Raw genomic sequence first — 18,251 nt, forward strand, 5'->3', positions numbered from 1 at the left:
ATGAACCCCGAGGAAGAAAAGTCGTTCTTCTCTTGTTTACTGGCAGCTGCTAATCCCTGCGGTTGCTTTCTCAACCCTTTCTCCTCTCGGGTCGATGAGCACCGCGATAAGTCTCTTCCTTGCCATGTGAGCAAACTGGTCGTTCCAGTAAACAGCACCCCGTAGCAGGCAGCCAACGCTTGACATCTTCTTCAAAGGTCCCTCCCCGCCGCTCGCTCTTCATCTTCGCCCAGGAGTTTGCCGTGAGCGTGTGCTTCGCGCCAGCGCCGTGGACGGGCGCAGAGCCTCTGCGAAGGCACCACCGACCCACCGGGGCGCCCCTCTCCGGCCCTTTGCGCTCCAGCCGAGCCTGCGTTCGGGCGGGCAGGTGCTTCGGACGCTCGGAGGAACCGGCAGGTGCGGCTGCGACGCGGTCGGAGGCTGAGCCGGACCGAGCCCGGGCTGTGCCATGAAGAAAGTCGGCGTGGACAATCCGGCTTTCGAGCTCCCCAGCCCGGAACGCGTGGACCCGCAGGGGGCCGCCCGGAAGCCCACCGTCGACCCCTCGCCCAGTTTTGAACCCGGCGAGGAGCTCTGCGGGTTCGGCAGGTTCAGGCCCCCTGCCCTGCAGGTCTGCAACAGCGCCAAAGGCTACCTGGTCTTCTACAGCCTGCTCTCCATCTTCCAAGGTAAGCAGAGGCGGGGAGAGAGAGAGAGAACGATTTCACAAGCCCCATCAGGATGACTTTAATAAATGTAATAAATAAATAAATAAATAAATAATATGGCCCTGCCCTTTAGGTGGATCTCGCTTGACTTGCAAAGGCTCACCTGGGGCTGGAGGGGAGGGGAGAACGACTATTACGGGTTATTCTCAAGTTGAGGGCAATATTATTTATTACATTATTACGTTATTATTAACGCATTAAGGTATTATTATTATTATTATTATTATTATTATTATTAATAAGGATATTGAAAACATAGATTCTCCCCCTTTAAAGACTTATCCTCCAAAGTGTGCTGGAGTGGATGAGGGTGTTAGACAAGTTCTGGGGAAGGACCCTGTCCCATTCATTTCAATGGTCTACTCTATGTAGGAAAAACATACCTGGTGTGTGAACTGCTGAACTAGTCTTACATCCTTCATGCCTGTCATTTATCCACAAGACTGGTTCTGGGCTTTGGTAGCCCTTGGCCACATGCCCTGAGGAATAGATAGGCAGCTGTCTTATACCTGGTGGTTGGAACCTTAGTCCATCCAGCTCGGTGTCAGCTGCACCGCTTGGCAGCGGTGCTCCACGGTTGCAGAGAGGAACCTTTCCTGGCTCTGTCTGGCAATGTCTGGAATTGGGCAATGTCTGGAATTGAACCCTGGGACCAAAGCACTCTTACCACTGAGTTTATCCCTCCCCTGATGCATCCCCCCCACTTTCTTCTTGACCTAGCCTTCAACTTGACAATGTTGGGTCTGCAGCATGGGGTGGTGCAAGGCGCCATGCCACCACATTGGTGCTCCTTCTGACCATCTACAGCGGAAGGAGCGCAGTTGCGGGCTTTCTGGTAGGCACCACCGCCGTCGCCTGCCCGAGCACGCATGCAGGCGTTCCGGTGGGGGGAGCAACTGCGTGCCCCCTCTTCCAAGGTTAGTTAAAAAAAACATTGGCCTAAGTAGTTCTTTCCCCCTTTTTTTCTTTTTAAAGCTGTAAATGTGAAGGAACGGGGTGCTCCCACCCTCACAGAATATCCAACCCCCACTTTAATTTATAATTTGTTTTTAACAAGGGTCCGCAGAGGCACGAAGCCTCGCTCCAAACTAAAAAAAGTCGGGATAAGTGCCCAACTTTTTTAGAGTGGAGCTTTGTAGATCACCTGCCACCACTCCGAAGCTACCGCGGGGGAAAGTGCCCATCTAGACAAGCCCCTAGTCCTCCCTGCAATGCTGCCGGAGGGAGAAGGTGTGCAAATGGTCATAGCAGCCTTACAGCTACTTCCACTAGAGCAGTGGAGGTAACTCCATGGGGCAGCAGCTTCTCTCCCTTGTCAGTGCAGTGGCTGGAACTGGGCCCAGCACGGGAGAGGGAGGCAGTGGTTGGTCTTTTCTTCTCACAACAACCGTGCAAAGTAGGTAAGGCTGAGAAATCAAGATGGGCACAAAGTCACCTGGCGAGGTTTATGGCTGAGTGGGGATATTGAAACCAGGTCCCTCCCCAGTCCTTGTGTAAAACTCTTAACCATTCTAGCACACTGGCTTTAACGATCATACATGGGAAATTAAAACAAGGCTGCAATCCTAAAGCATGCTTACTTCAAAGTGCACCGTAGCAAAACCATGGGACTTGTTCAGGGAAGATATCTATAGGATGGAGGGTTAATGTGAAATGGATGGCGATTTCTCTTTCAGAGATCTAAGGTGAGGGTTTTGACAAGCTACCCCCCCCCAAAAATAATGTGCTTTGCCCCCTCTGAAGTCCCCCCCCTTTTTTCTGGTGCCATCACTGAGAAACAGGGTCCAATCTGCCATGCTGTTCACAGGGAGATGAGTGAGACAATGGAATGTGTGGCTCACCATCATTTAGTGCTTGCATGCCCACCCGAGGAGCAGCCATCTCCCAATTCCCACTGTCATCCAGAGAGAGAGAGGTCAGCTGAGTGGGCAGAGGGCCACTCTTTTGAACAGCTACATCCTTGTCTCTTTTGAGTGGAAGTGGGAGGAGCCAGGGTTCCTGCCACCACCAATGGTGCAGCAGAGAGGAAGGGTTCCAAGCCACTCAAAGGTGCCCAAACCTTCCAGGAGATCCCAGTGGTAGCTAGCCATGGCTTGGCCCCAGTGTGCCCTCCTAAACTGCAGCTTCCTGATGGTGCTAGCCTGTTCACCACACTCTAGTGCTCTGTTGATTATGCTGACAGTTCAGAATGAGGCTCCTGTACCTTTCTTGGTTGCTTAGAAGAAGATAATTCTGGTAGACACAACTTCCCTCCTATCCATCCCTCCATGGCAAACTGCAACTGCCAAGATGACCTCTTCTGTGCAATGATTCAATGTACATGAAGAGGCTTGGTCCTCTGTGCATATGGCCACGTCAAGTCCATTGATTCAGAAGAACCATCTTCCCAGTTTCATAGTCACAACTGGAAACATCCACACTTCTGCCATCCTTTAGGCTACCTTTCTGGGTGTTTGTAAATTTCACCCAAGGTTACTTCACAGTCTGGGGTATCTGCCCCCCAATTGATTGTTTCTTGTCTCTTATTTTGAGCTTGGATTTCAGGGTCTGTTCTGATATTACTAGAGCAGCTTGGTTGGTCTTCTCAGTGGCTCCATCCAGTAACACTTTGGTAACATCTGTATGGAGAACATCATAAATATTGGACGGATTGAAATTGGGGTTGCCTGGAATGCCAGTGCTCATTGGCCTGCCCTTGTCATTCCCTGTGTGCAGACATGACTGAGCCTGAGTGGGGTGGAGCTACTGAGAGTATCAACCACACCACAGATACAGAATTGTACTCTAGGAGGAGAACTTATTTCCTATTTATTTCGCCAGAGAAAAAACAGGTTTGGGGAGCTGTTGTTCCTTGGCATCCGAGGGAACTGCAGCATTCCTTCCACCCTTTTGTCTAGTTTTGAGGGCTGGACTCCTTTCATCACCCTGCCCTTACCAACTTCTCTCCTGCTTCGAAGGTGCTGAACCCAAATCTAGCTACCATTTCTTGTGGGAAGGAGGGTCCATAGCTCAGTGGTAGAGCACTTGTTTGGGATTTAACAGGTCCCAGGTTCAATCCCTGCAATCTCCAGGTAGGGCTTGGAAAGACTCCTGTCTGAAACCCTGCAGAGCTGCTGCCAGTTGGTGTTGACAATACTAAGCTAGAAGAATCAGTGGGTTGACTCAACATAAAGCATATTCCTATGTTCCTAAGTTATGATGGAACTTGCTTCTCTTCTGCATGGAAAGGTTTTTCCACTGTTACCCCTCTTTTGCCATATGGTAGTTTGGGCAGCTGTAGTGTGGAAAGAGACTAGGTTGTAGAGCCTCATTCACATTTTGGAGGTGCGTGTGGTCAAGGACATGGTGTAGACCACGCTTCTCCAACCTCATGCCCTCCAGATGTTTTGGGTTACAACTCTCCACATTCATGACCATTGGCCATGCTGGCTGGGGTTGATGTGAGTTGCAGTCCAAAACATCTGGAGGGCACTAGCATGGGAAAGGCTGGTTTAGACTAAGTGATCCAAGTTTCTATAAAAAGCTGGAGGTAAATCAATCCTTTTCTAATGCATAGATGCTTGTGTCATACTTCAGTTTCTCCCTGCATACCTAATGTTCAATTAATTAGGGCGACAATATGGAAAGGAGAGCTCTGCCCTCTTTTGTATGTGAATTCACCACACATAAACCATAGCAATTCTAATTCATCTACATGTTGATGAACACTTTATACTTATGTTCTTACATCTTCAAAAGTGATTGTGTAGAATTGGGCAACTATATACAGTAATAGGCTGACTATTATGAAGATTGCCAACGCCTAATATTTTGCATGAAATTGGTTGCCCAAGAATTATTGTTGGAATGATACTGACTTGAAAGCTAATGATGCTAGCATTGCTTGTGGAAGCATAATTGAGCTGCAGATCTTCCTCTTTAACAGGGAGTGAGCCATTTTTTCAGGATTTGATGGCCCAAAGTTAGATAGGTATGCAAAGGAAATAGTTAAATGATAAATGTAATATAATAAAAGTGGCAGTCCTGTGCACAATTATTTGGAAACCCAGTGTGCTTATGTCTGAATAAACTTACATAGTGTTGGGCTGAGACAGTTGAATTGCAAGCCAAAAACTATGAGTTACAAGAAGCTGTGAACAGGGTGAAAGGAAAGTCTGTCCATTTAGTTTTCAGTTGAAAACAGCCAGTGAAAATAGAGCAAATTGTTGTTGCTCTTGTTGCATTTATATCCTGCCTTTTTTCCTCCATGGAACCCAAGGTGGTGTAAACAATCCTCCTCCTCTCCATTTTATCCTCACAACAACAACCTTGTGAGGTAGGTTGGGCTGAGAGTCTGTGACTGGCCCAAAGTCACCCAGTGGGTTTCCATGGCCAAGTGGGGACTAGAACCCGGATCACTCGAGTCCCAGTCTAGCACTTTAGCCACTACACCACAGTGGCTAAAGTGGGAAAGAATGGAGCCTGTGGATACTGAGCCACAGTGTTAGAAGTTGAGAAGTTCTGCTGTTGTCTCTTGCTTTGGCCACTTGTAAAAGGAGTTTTTGCCTTCCATTGAAGGGTAATTTTAGCATGTTGGAATACATGTACTTTCTCATTAAGGGGAATTATTTTAGCATGTTGGAATACATGTACTTCCTCATTAAGGGGAATTTTTAGCATGTTGGAATACTTGTGCTTCCTCATTAAGAGGAAATCTGCGATCAGAGCCAGCACAAGACATTTTGAAACCTGGATCAGAACATCCAAATGGCATGCTTTCCTTCACAGTAAAAATATAATATTTAATTAGATAACTGCTTGCTTTTAGTAGTGCCACAAAAGTGCACCCTGATGCTTGGTCTATCAACACTTCACCCTAATTCTCAGAATACATTTGAATTCACTATGAAGTCATGCCAGATTTTGGTGGCAACATTCTTTTCTTTTCTTTTCTTTTCTTTTCTTTTCTTTTCTTTTCTTTTCTTTTCCTTTCCTTTCTTTTCTTTTCTAATATGCCATCCTGTACCAAGAGGTGATATCTCCCAAGAACTGTTTTCCCTTATTATATCATCCTGCTGAAATCACCTTCTTGAGTTTTTAGAACATTTTTTTTAAAAGTGACATAAGCACTGGGTCCAAGCACTGAAGTAACAACCATTAAAGCTGTAATCCTATGCACACACATCTGAGAGAAGGTTCCATTGAATACAGCTGGGCTTACTTTTGAGTAGACATGTATGGGATTGTGCTGGACATAATTGTGAATTCATGAACTTTTAATTAGAGGGCACATTTAAAACTTGCAAACTTGTACTACATAGATGTCTAAAGTCAATTTCTTTTTCAGGTCACTCTATCTACCTTATGCATATTTTAATTCAAATTATTATCCCATTGCATAATAATTAAGCACTTTGGGAAAATAATATTGAAATTTAAAGAACAGAAGGTTTTCTAGCACATATAGAAAGGTGTTACCATTAACAACAAGAACAAAATAGCGATACGTCAGTTGACTGTCTGATTGTATGTCTCTTTCCTTCTAGGCATTGTGGTGAATGGATTAATAAATGTGAACATTTCCACTATTGAGAAGCGTTTTGATCTGAACAGTTCTCTCACTGGCGTAATCTCCGCTGGCTATGACATTTCATTCTCTGTGTTATGCCTTTTTATCTCCTTCTATGGCGAAAGAGGGCACAAACCAAGATGGCTGGCCTTTGCCTCTTTCCTGATAGCAGTAGGATCACTTGTATTTTCCTTGCCACATTTTACTAGTGGGGTATATACATATGGAGAAAGATTGGAAGGTAAGTTCATTTACATTTTAATTTCAGCCTTGTTTAATGATATTTTAAAGCAGGAATGGGCAAAGTTTGGTGGTTGGGAGGGCTGCATTATCCCCCTCCCCAGTCCTGATGGGGGCTTTCCCCTGTTCCTGCTGCCACTGCCATACTGCTGAATTTCAGTAATGTGGTGGCACCAATCACACACACCCCTTGCAATTTTCCTTTAGAACATGACACATGGGGAGCTCTTGGAAAAGCACTTCTTTTCCAGCAAAATGGGGTGATGAGGTGGCTTTCAGGAGTGCACAGTTTTGCTTGAATATGTGGGCCTTCTGTTAAAGGAAAATTGCTCCCTTTTTGCTACTGCCAACCTAATGCAGAATTCCAGCAGTAAACTGCTTCCACCGTCATGGCAAATTCATTTGGGGGCAGGGGACTGCAAAAAATGCCGTGGTTCAGTGTTGGTCAAACTAAAATGGTTTTGGAGGCTGAATCTGGCCTTTGCTTGTCAACCCTAACCTGAGTAGTATGTATCGGCTTGAAAAAGAAAGAAAGAAATGCCTTACTGCCTTGTCTTAAAGAAATTCCATGGTCTGAGTCTGACAGAGGCAACCCAGGGAGAAGGCAGGATCTGATTCCTGGATTTTGAATCTTCAAAAATTGAAATAGTTTAGTTCTGTTTCCTGTACATCTAAACCCTGCCTTTGGGACAAACTTACACTTTGAAACGTGGACCATAAGTTGCTCAGGAGAATACAGGAACTGTATGAGAATTCTAGTTTGCATGTGAGAGTCTCTTCGGGTGGAGCTCCTTCAGATCCTATTATTATTATTATTATTATTATTATTATTATTATTATTATTTATTTATTTATATAGCACCATCAATGTACATGGTAGTGTACAGAGTAAAACAGTAAATAGCAAGGCCCTGCCGCATAGGCTTACAATCTAATAAAATCATAGTAAAACAATAAGTAGGGGAAGCCTGTGCAAACAGGCACAGGGTAGGGTAAGCAGGCACAGGGTAGGGTAAAACTAACAGTATAAAGTCCGCACAACATCAAGTTTTAAAAGCTTTAGGAAAAAGAAAAGTTTTTAGTTGAGCTTTAAAAGCTGCGATTGAACTTGTAGTTCTTAAATGTTCTGGAAGAGCGTTCCAGGCGTAAGGGGCAGCAGAAGAAAATGGACGAAGCCGAGCAAGGGAAGTAGAGGCCCTTGGGCAGGCGAGAAACATGGCATCAGAGGAGCGAAGAGCACGAGCGGGGCAATAGTGTGAGATGAGAGAGGAGAGATAGGAAGGAGCTAGACCGTGAAAAGCTTTGAAGGTTAACAGGAGAAGTTTATATTGGATTCTGAAGTGAATTGGAAGCCAATGAAGAGATTTCAGAAGCGGAGTAACATGGTCAGAGCAAGCACCTCTTTTATTTAATCTGTATCTTAATGACAAAGGCCACAGCTAGACCTAAGGTTTATCCTGGGATCATCCGGGGTTCACCCCTGCCTGAGCACTGGATCCCCTGTGTGTCACCTAGATGAACAGGTTTGACCCCTGGACGATCCAGGGATAAACCTTAGGTCTAGTTTCCTTCTTCTCTAGTCCTGATTTCTCCCCTCCTCATCTAAAGGACAGGAGCATCTCAGTGTTACTGTATGCAGATGACGCCATTCTCCTGTCATACACCCAAGTGGGGATGCGAAGGCTTCTAAGAGCTTTAAGCTCATATTTCATGAGGGAAGCACTTCAGGTCAACAATGATAAAACTAAAATCTTAGTTTTTGGCAAAAGGAGGAAGAAATACTGATGGCAGCAGGATAATTACTTGCTTGATCAGGTCAATAAGTACAAATACCTAGGAGTGAAATTCCAAAGTTCAGGATCCTGGTCCGAGCATTTGAAAGCAGCAGTCTTGACAGCTAACTGGCAATGCTATTCTTCGCTTTGCTACTGGACCAGGGGGAAAGATGGTGGGCTTTTTAAATAAAACTATACAAAGTTAAAATACTCTTCTAGATCTTATATGGGGGACCTGTCTGGGCCTATGCAGACATTGCCCCATTGGAGTCAACACAGCATAAACTTTTATTGGAGTACCTACATCCACTTCCAAAGCCATTGTCCAATTAGAAATAGCTTGCTACTCAGTGGAAATGCTTGTTCAAAAAGCAGCCATTTTCTTTTGGCTAAAGATAGTGTTTCAATTGGTTTCACCCTTGGTTTTATCAGCATACAAAGACATGGGGAGAGACTCATGGGCAGACAAGCCAAGCCTATCTGTTTCTGAGCTGGGTTTTTCACAAACATATGTACTTTGCAAGGGGGTACGATAGTGCCAGGGAGGAGATCTTCAGGAGGCCATGTGATGTTGACATTGAGACTGCAATGGCTGTCACTGCTGGGAGCCATTCCAACATGAAATATAAAAGTATTATTACCTTCCCGGGGAAGGTGCCCCTTTACTTGATATGAGTTATGACTATGTGCAGGCTGAATTCACTCCTGCTGACGAAGCTGAAGGCATGCTATAGGTCCCACCAAAGTGTGAAAAGAGATTGCCCAGCTGGCTGTCTCAAGGTAGAGGACACGGTACACTTCCTATTGGAATTCTCATTATATGGAGAGTTGAGGAAGCAATACCTTGAGGCCTTAATAATAGGGTTCAGGGATAACTCACCCTCATCTACACCAAGCAGGATATTGCACTATGAAAGCGGTATGAAAGTGCTATATAAAAGGCAGGAGCCACACTACTGCTTTTTGGCAGTATTGAAGTGCACTGATAACTGTTTGGGCCTCTTAACAGATGCCATATACCACTTTCATTCCGCTTTCATAGTGCAATATCCTGCTTGGTGTATCTCTATGCACAACTCTATCACTAATATTGGCTGGTACAGATTATATCATATAGTTTGTCAAACAGGCTCTGGAGAAATGAAACTCACCGGCTGCCATAAAAGACTAAACTTGTCTATATAATATAACATCTTAGCAAATATTGCTCAGGATTATGAGATGTTTTAACTTGATCTTTTTAGCCCTTCTATTAGCACTTCATGCTCTGCTATTTCCTCTAGCTGAGAGGAATATTTTATTGTGCTTCTGTATGAGTAGGAGCAGATTGGCTAATAATCAATAAACTGTTGTTATTATTGTTGTTGTTGTTTCTTCCTGTACAGTGCATAGTTAAACTATGGAATTTGGTACCACAAGATGTGGTGATGTCCACCGATCTGGATGGCTTTAAAAGGGGGTTGGATAGATTCCTGGAGGAGAAGGCTATCAGTGGCTACTAGTCTTGATGGCTATGTGCTACCTCCAGAAGCAGAGGCAGTAAGCCTATGTACCCCGGTTGCTGGGGAACATGGGTGGGAGGATGGTGTTGCACCCATGTCCTGTTTCTGGGTTCCTAGTTGACAACTGTTTAGCCATTGTATGAACAGGATGCTGGACTAGATGGACCTTTGGTCTGATCCAGCATGCCTTTCCTTATGTTCTGATATACTGTTCGATCTGATGTCTCATATGCAAAGCCCAACTACATATTACAAATAAGATTCATTAGAAGCTAAGGACTGGGCGGACTTTGTCCACTACAAATTTGTTCTCTCCTCCTTCTCTTCTGCCATTTCACTGGCCAAACAGCAGCACTACTCAACGTTGATCCAGTCAAATGCTAAGCACCCTCAGCGGCTCTTCGCGTCCTTCAATTCTCTTCTGAAGCCTAATCCGCCATCTCTCCCCGCCTCTCTGTCTGCCAACGACTTTGCCTCTTTCTTCAATGCTAAAATCCAAACTATACGCTCAGATCTAGCCAACTCTGCTCCGCTTCCAGCTCCTGCCCCTCACCTGTCAGTTCCTCCTTCAACTCTCTCGGCGTTCCCTTCGGTCTCAGCTGATGAACTGTCTAAAATACTGCGCTCATCGAAGCCTTCCACTTGTTCCCGTGATCCGATTCCCTCTCGCGTCTTTATTAATCTTATCCCCGCTATTCTCCCGTCCTTGCTTCACATCATTAATTCTTCTCTGTCCTCTGGTTCATTTCCTTCTGCTTTTAAACATGCTACAGTCTCTCCCATTCTCAAAAAACCCACTCTTGATCGACTATCACTGTCTAACTACCGACCTGTCTCCCTCCTGCCCTTTGTCTCAAAGATCCTGGAACGTCTGGTCTACTCTCGTTGTCTTGACTTTCTCTCTAATAACTCTGCTCTGGATCCCTTTCAATCTGGCTTCCGTCCTTTGCATTCCACTGAAACAGCCCTTACCAAGATCACCAATGATCTCCTTACTGCCAAGTCTAAAGGCCATTATTCCATTCTTATTCTCCTTGATCTAACCGCAGCCTTTGACACGGTTGATCACGATCTTCTCTTAGATTCCCTCCATGACCTTGGACTCTGTGGCTCTGTCTATAACTGGTTCGCCTCCTATCTAGAGGGTCGCTCTTTCAGCGTGTCGGCTAACGGCAGCTCGTCCTCCTCTTTTCCCCTTTCAGTTGGGGTTCCGCAAGGCTCGGTGCTTGGCCCGTTGTTGTTCTCTCTATACATGCTGCCCTTGGGCAAGCTTATTCAATCTCACGGCCTCCAATATCACCTGTATGCCGATGATACACAATTATATCTTTCATCTCCGGAACTTTCTCCAGATGTTCACGATCGTATCTCAGCATGTCTTTCAGATATCTCAGCCTGGCTGCTTCATCGTCGTTTGAAACTTAACATGGCAAAGACTGAATTGCTTGTTTTTCCTCCTAAACCTTCTCCTCACCTCTCATTCTCTCTTACTGTCAACGATGTCACACTTACTCCGGTCAAGGAAGCTCGTAGTCTTGGCTTTATATTTGACTCCTCGCTCTCCTTTACTCCTCACATCGAGGCTGTAGCTAAATCCTGTCGTTTCTTCCTATATAATATTGCCAGGATTCGACCATTTTTGTCTGTCTCTTCTGCCAAGACTCTCGTTCACGCACTGGTTATCTCTCGGCTGGACTACTGCAACCTTCTTCTCTCTGGCCTTCCTTCGTCTCACATCAGTCCGCTGGTCTCTGTCCACCACTCTGCCGCTAAGATCATCTTCCTGGCCCGCCGCTCTGACCATGTCACTCCACTTCTGAAATCTCTTCATTGGCTTCCAATTCACTCCAGAATCCAATATAAACTTCTCCTGCTGACCTTCAAGGCTCTTCACGGTCTAGCTCCTCCCTATCTCTCCTCTCTCATCTCACACTATCGCCCCACTCGGGCTCTCCGCTCCTCTGATGCCATGCTTCTCGCCTGCCCAAGGACCTCCACTTCCCTTACTCGGCTTCGTCCTTTTTCTTCTGCTGCCCCTTACGCCTGGAACGCTCTTCCAGAACACTTGAGAACTACAAACTCAATCACTGCTTTTAAAACTCAGCTAAAAACTTTTCTTTTCCCTATAGCCTTCAAATATTGAGTTTGTTCTGACTCTATACTATTAGCTTTACCCTACCCGGTGCCTGTTTACACTTCCCTGTGCCTGTTTGCATTCTCCTTCCCTCTTTATTGTTAACTACAACCTATTAGATTGTAAGCCTATGCGGCAGGGTCTTGCTATGTACTGTGTTATCTGTACAGCACCATGTACATTGATGGTGCTATATAAATAAATAATAATAATAATAATAATAATAATAATAATAATAACTATAGGCATACTGTATGCCTGTACAGGGCCTGTACAGAGGCCCTGTTTTTGAACTAAACATTATGGCTTAGTGAACCATGACCTGGGCTCATCTACACCAGCAGCCCTTTGGGGAGTGGGGAGGGATGACCATGGAGTTTTCCACTTCTGGGATCATCCCTCAGAGGCCACATGCCAGCAAATAGTTCAGAAGCAAAGAGGGATGTTCCAGGGTGCCATATTTTTTAAAAAAGAGACATTTATGCAATTGCACAATTGTGCGGGCACAATCATGTGTGAAGGTGAGTTGTTGTTTTTTTAAAAAAATACAACAAACTCAGCCCTGGAAGATGCTGAGCGCCATCCCAAAGATGGCAAAAATGCTCTCCCTCTCGTCCCCGATACCCACGGACTCCCCTTGCACAGCTCCATGCCCTTTTCCTGAGCCCTGCTACTCGTGGGGAAGAGGGAGGACCCCAGGGGGGAGAGCCACACTGCCTGCAGACATCGGGATGGTCTCAAGAGGATGGGAAAAATGGGAAAGAAGCAGTCCCAGCTATCCTGGAAGAACTGAGTGCTCATCAAAATAAATAAATAAATAAATAAATCCCTGTTTCACCCTGGTATCAGCTGTGCGTCATTTGGACAGGCAGGGATGACCTTGTGACCACTCCGGGATAAATGGCAAGTGTAGATTAGGCCCAAGTGTGTCTTGTGAACCATTTCTAACCACAGTGGCTACATAACCATGGTTTAAACACACTCACAAACTACTTGCTGCAAAAGGGTTAGCAGCCTAATCATGACTTAGCGTATTGTCTGATCAGGCCCTGAGAGTTTCTAGCTAACATGAGCTGAAACTGGAATATGAATATGCCTTATAAGAGTGCCTGTTTGCTTTCCTTCATACTTTGTAAATAAAGCAAATATTACAAAGATGCCCTAACTGTTTGCTGTGCTCTGTCATCCAAAGGCAACCAAACCCCTGAACCTCATTGCTTGAGGAAGCAGAGAACACATGCCAGTATTAACCTAGTGCCTGTTGGGTGGGGAAGGGAAAACTTTGACAAAGGATGCCTGTGTTTAAACAATCAACAAGATCCCATTTGGATATACCAGTGCAAGTCTTCCTTTTTCAGTGAGGTTGCACTGAAACAAATAGCACAACATTCTTTACTTAGAACACAATCTGGCTTTATGTAGCAAGAACTTGGTGAAATAATCCTCCACCTTGTATTTGGACATCTGCCTAGAATAAAAGTAGCATTTCTTAGAAAAGATTTCCTCTTAAAGTGGCACACAGCAGCAACATGACCCGCCTTAACTAAAATTCAAGTTTAAATTAATTTTGTACCCTACTAAATAAAATGCGGCACTCCTGCTACAACAGGAGGCTTTCAAAAAGAGGTCACCCGCAAATATGACATTTTAGCCCTAAATTACAGAGCAATTCTCTGTAAGGGTGGTGATATTATTACATAATACCCATTGTGTGTGTGGCTCAGTTTGTTTAGCAAAATAGTCTGTAAGGAGAACTTGCTCTTACTCTAACAGTAGTTATGCAACAAAGTGAACAGTGTTCATGAGGAAGTATGTGTTAACACATCAACACTGCTAATCTGTTCTACAAATAGGATACCGTTGTTTTTAAAACAAAAAAGCTTATCAGAAATGTTTTAAGTGCACTTCCTCATGAGAAATGAAAAGTGAGAAGGAAATGGACGGTCTTAGGTAAGAGACGAAATGCGGCGAGGGATGTGTACTGAGAAATGGCTTCTGTTGGATACTTTGAATCATGTTTCTATAAGTTTGTTAAATTTGAGTAGTCCTAAGCTTGCATGATTAGATATAGAGGAAAAATAGCTAAGGAGATATAGATATATCCACACACATATGTATATATAGTTCAGGACATTTTTGAGACATTTCTAGCATCAACTCCTAGGTACAGGGCTGCCTTTTCTTTTCATATGAATGGTCATTTGGTTTTTATAGTTCCCCTCCATCATACCTTTAAAACATATTTGAAACTGCAGAAAGGGGAAACAGGCAGTGAAACACGGTGCAGCTTTGCTTGTAAGCGTGTTGCATACTTTGGATGGCTTATTGAATTCAGTCATATTTATTATTCTTTTTAGAAAAAGAAGTTTGATGCCATAAACATCTCGATCATGTATCACTAGTGATTAAGAGTGCCTTGTTCATTTTTAAAAAATGTTCTTAATGTCACAAAGTACACTTGGGGCTATCTTCACGGCACCAAGTTGCCACTGCATTCCCCCCCAAACCCCGCGCTTTCGCTCCTGTGGGATTGTGCCAGATAATCCCCACCCCAAGCAGCAAGCATGGGGTTTACAGCAGTCATCTGCCACCTCCTCCATCACTCCCTGAGATTAGGTGAGTAGATGGAGGTGGTGGCAGAAGCGGGAGCAGTGGCAGCATCTCAGGGGAAGAGAATAATTTACTTTAGGAAGAGGAGTAGAAGTAGGCATCAGTAGTGGCAGCTTGGGGGAGGAAAATAAACTCTTCTCCCCACAGCAAGGCAGTGTGGGGCATTCTGATATTCATTCCACTCGCTGGCCCACCCCCTGCCCGAGAGGATGGCAACCAATTAGGGGTCGCCATCCACTGGGAATGCCTCTGGAGTAGCACCAGAGCAAGGACAAACTGGTGGAAGAGCTGGGCTGTCCTCGCTCTGGCTGAAAAAGTTGGGATAAGTCCCTGACTTTTTAGCCGTGCATTTTTGTCTCTTTGCCCTGGGGTGGCTTTGAATCTGTGCCTGCTTCGTCTAACCGATGCCATGCAGATTCGGAGCCACCCCAGGGCAAAGAAGATGTCAAGACAGCCCCATGGTGTAATTTTATTATAACAATTGCACCATAACCCATACTATCACTTGAAACAAATCCACGAGGTCTCCTTATGCGCTAACAAGGGAAAGAAACCATGTACAGGTAGAGCAGTTCACATAACATATCAACTTGAAAGGAGCCCAGCAGGATTAGACCAAATACCTATCCAGTTCAAAATCCTGTACCTACAGTGGCCAATCAGCTGCCCGTGGGAAACTTGCAAGCACCACATGAGTGCAATAGCACCTCCTTGGTTGTGTTCCCTAGCAAGTGGTGCACCGAGATATACTGGGCTGGTTCACATCATACCAGCAAGGGAATAAGCCGGTAGCCTATTTCTTCTACCACGCAGGCTGGTTGCTTGCTGACTAGATACCCCAAATTACTTTTGCTGCCATGGCTCGCCATGTAATTCAAACCTGGGTGGCAAATACCTACCAGCAGCCCACTATCATGTGAAGTGGTCACTGTCTCTGATACCAAAGGTATAGCCATCATGACCAGTAGCCATTGATAGCCTTGCCCTCCATGGATTCGCCCAATCCCCTTTTAAAGTTGTCCAAGTTGGTGGCCATCATTACAACTTGTGTTAACAAATGCCATATCTTAATTATGTACTGGGTTAAGAAGTACTTCCTTTGATCTATCCTGAATCTGCCACTTTTCAGCATTCAGCAGGTCACACTCTCGATGCTGTTTTCAGTTCCGAACAGACAGATATGTGGGTAGAGGTGATAAATACTTCTGCATTGTCATGGACAGATCATTTTCTGGTCAGGATTAGTATCGCAGCTACTATCCGCCCCTACAGGGGTGGCAGACCTATTAGGATGGTCCGCCCTCGAAGGCTGATGGATCCTCTTGGATTCCAGAAAGCCTTAGAGGGTTCTATGGCTGGTATCATCGACGATCCTGTTGAAGCCCTGGTTAACAGATGGAATCAAGACCTAACTAACGTCCTCTCTGGCCCGTTTCTAACCGGGCACGCTGGTATGCAGAAGAATTCAGGGAGCTGAAGCAGGAAGGACGACGACTAGAGCGCCGATGGTGGAAAACTCGACTTATATCCGATAAGACACGACATAGAGAATATCTTTGTTCCTATGGGGTGGCAATACGTGCAGCGAAAAAAGCTTTCTTCTCTGCCTGCATTGTGCCTGCGAAATCGCGTCCAGCTGAACTATTCAGGGTGGTGAGGGGTCTAACGCAGACACCTTCTCCCCGAACCCGACTTTAGAGCCTTCGGTAGTTTGCTGTGATGCCTTTAATGATCATTTCACAGATAAAATCTCTCGGATAAGAGCCGACTTAGACACACTCATTATAGTAGAAGCTGAGAATGGAGTGTCCAGCAACTCCACAAGCAGGAGTACATTGGATCAGTTTCAGTTGGTGAGTACCGAGGACGTGGACAAGCTGCTTGGAAGAGTGAGGAAGATGACTTGCCCTCTCGATCCCTGTCCTTCTTGGTTGTTCGCCCAGGGAGGAGATGCAGTTAGATTACAACTACAATGTATTATTAATGCATCTCTCAGGGAGGGGAGTTTTCCATTGTGTTTAAAAGAAGTGGTGGTACGGCCACTTCTGAAAAAGCCCTCCCTGGACCCTCTGGATCTTAACAACTATTGACCAGTATTAAATCTTCCACTCCTGGGCAAGGTGATCGAGAGGGCGGTTGCTCACCAACTCCAAGCAGTTTTGGATGACACAGATTTTCTAGACCCATTTCAAACTGGCTTTAGAGCAGGATACGGAGTTGAGACCGCCATGGTCGCCTTAGCGGATGATCTACGCCTGAGTATTGACAGGGGGAGTGTGTCCCTGCTGGTACTCTTGGACCTCTCAGCGGCTTTCGATACCATTGACCATGGTATCCTTCTGGATCACCTGAGGGGATTGGGAATTGGAGGCACTGTCCTTTGGTGGTTCCGGTCCTACCTCTCGGGCAGGTTCCAGATGGTGATGCTTGGGGATAGCTGCTCCTCAAAAAAGGAGCTGCTGTGCGGCGTACCACAAGGTGCCATCCTTTCCCCAATGCTATTTAATATTCGCACGAAACCGCTGGGAGAAATCATCCGGAGGCATGGGGCGGGGTGCTATCAGTATGCTGATGACACCCAAATATATTTCTCTATGCCTTCGACAACAGCGTCAGCTAAGGATAGTGCGTCTCCTCTGAATGAATGCTTGGAGGCGGTAATGGGCTGGATGAGGAAAAACAAACTGAAGCTGAATCCAGACAAGACAGATGTGCTCGCTGTCAAAGGCCACAACCTGGGTTTGGAGGTGTGTCAACTGGTTCTGGATGGGGTTACACTCCCCCAAAAGACTCTATTCACAGCTTGGGGGTGCTTCTGGATCCGTCGCTCCAAATGACAGCCCAGATAGATGCGACGGCCAAGAGTGCCTACTATCATTTTCGGCTGATATGCCAGCTGCGCCCCTTCCTAGAGTTGGAAGACCTAAAGACGGTAGTGCACACACTGGTAACCTTGAGGCTCGACTTCTGTAATGCGCTCTACATGGGGCTACCTCTGTGCCTAGTCCAGAAACTTCAATTAGTCCAAAATATCGCAGCCAGGCTGGTCACTGGCTGGTTACCTAGGGGTGACCACATTACACCGGTTTTAAAATCTCTTCACTGGCTGCCGATTAGTTTCTGGGCAAAGTACAAAGTGTTGGCTATTACCTTTAAAGACCTACATGGTTTGGGTCCAGGCTACCTGCGGGATCGCCTTCTCCCGTTCAATCCGCCCTGCACACTCAGGTCCTCTGGGAAGAATCCACTTCAGCTAGCAAAAACTAGATTAACAACTGTTACCCAGAGGACCTTTTCTTCCGCTGCTCCCAGACTGTGGAATGGCCTGCCGGAGGAGATTCGTCAACTTGACAGTATTTTAGAATTTAAAAAAGCAATAAAGATTGATCTATTCCAGCAGGCCTATCCAGTGAAATTTTAGAACATTTTCAGGAAGTTTTCAGGATGTTTTAATCATGTATGGTATGTTTTAATCCATTTATATCATGTTTTTATACTGTTTGTTTTATACTTTGAATTGTTTTAGTTTTTGTGAACCGCCCAGGGAGCTTTGGCTATTGGGTGGTATAAAAATGCAATTAATAATAATAATAATAATTAATAATAATAATGCATACTTTTATACACTTCTATCACGTTCCCCCATACTCACTTTTCCCCCTAAGCTAAACAACTCCAAATGGTGTAACCTACCCTTATAGGGGAGTTGCTCCTCTCCCTTGAACATTTTGGTTG

General features: G+C 45.3%; 1 protein-coding gene across 1 annotated transcript in view; it reads left to right on the top strand.

The window, feature by feature from the left end:
* The first annotated feature begins 444 nt into the window (after positions 1-444).
* The window catches only part of SLCO4C1 (solute carrier organic anion transporter family member 4C1), a 47,228-nt gene continuing 29,421 nt past the window's right edge, over positions 445-18,251 (top strand). The window contains exons 1-2 of the mRNA XM_063128768.1: positions 445-668; positions 6,233-6,496. Coding sequence (XP_062984838.1) covers positions 449-668; positions 6,233-6,496 — 484 coding nt within the window. The 5' untranslated portion in view covers positions 445-448. The remainder of the gene's footprint in view (positions 669-6,232; positions 6,497-18,251) is intronic.

The sequence above is a fragment of the Elgaria multicarinata genome, chromosome 6, assembly GCF_023053635.1.
Source record: "Elgaria multicarinata webbii isolate HBS135686 ecotype San Diego chromosome 6, rElgMul1.1.pri, whole genome shotgun sequence".
Lineage (NCBI taxonomy): Eukaryota > Metazoa > Chordata > Lepidosauria > Squamata > Anguidae > Elgaria > Elgaria multicarinata.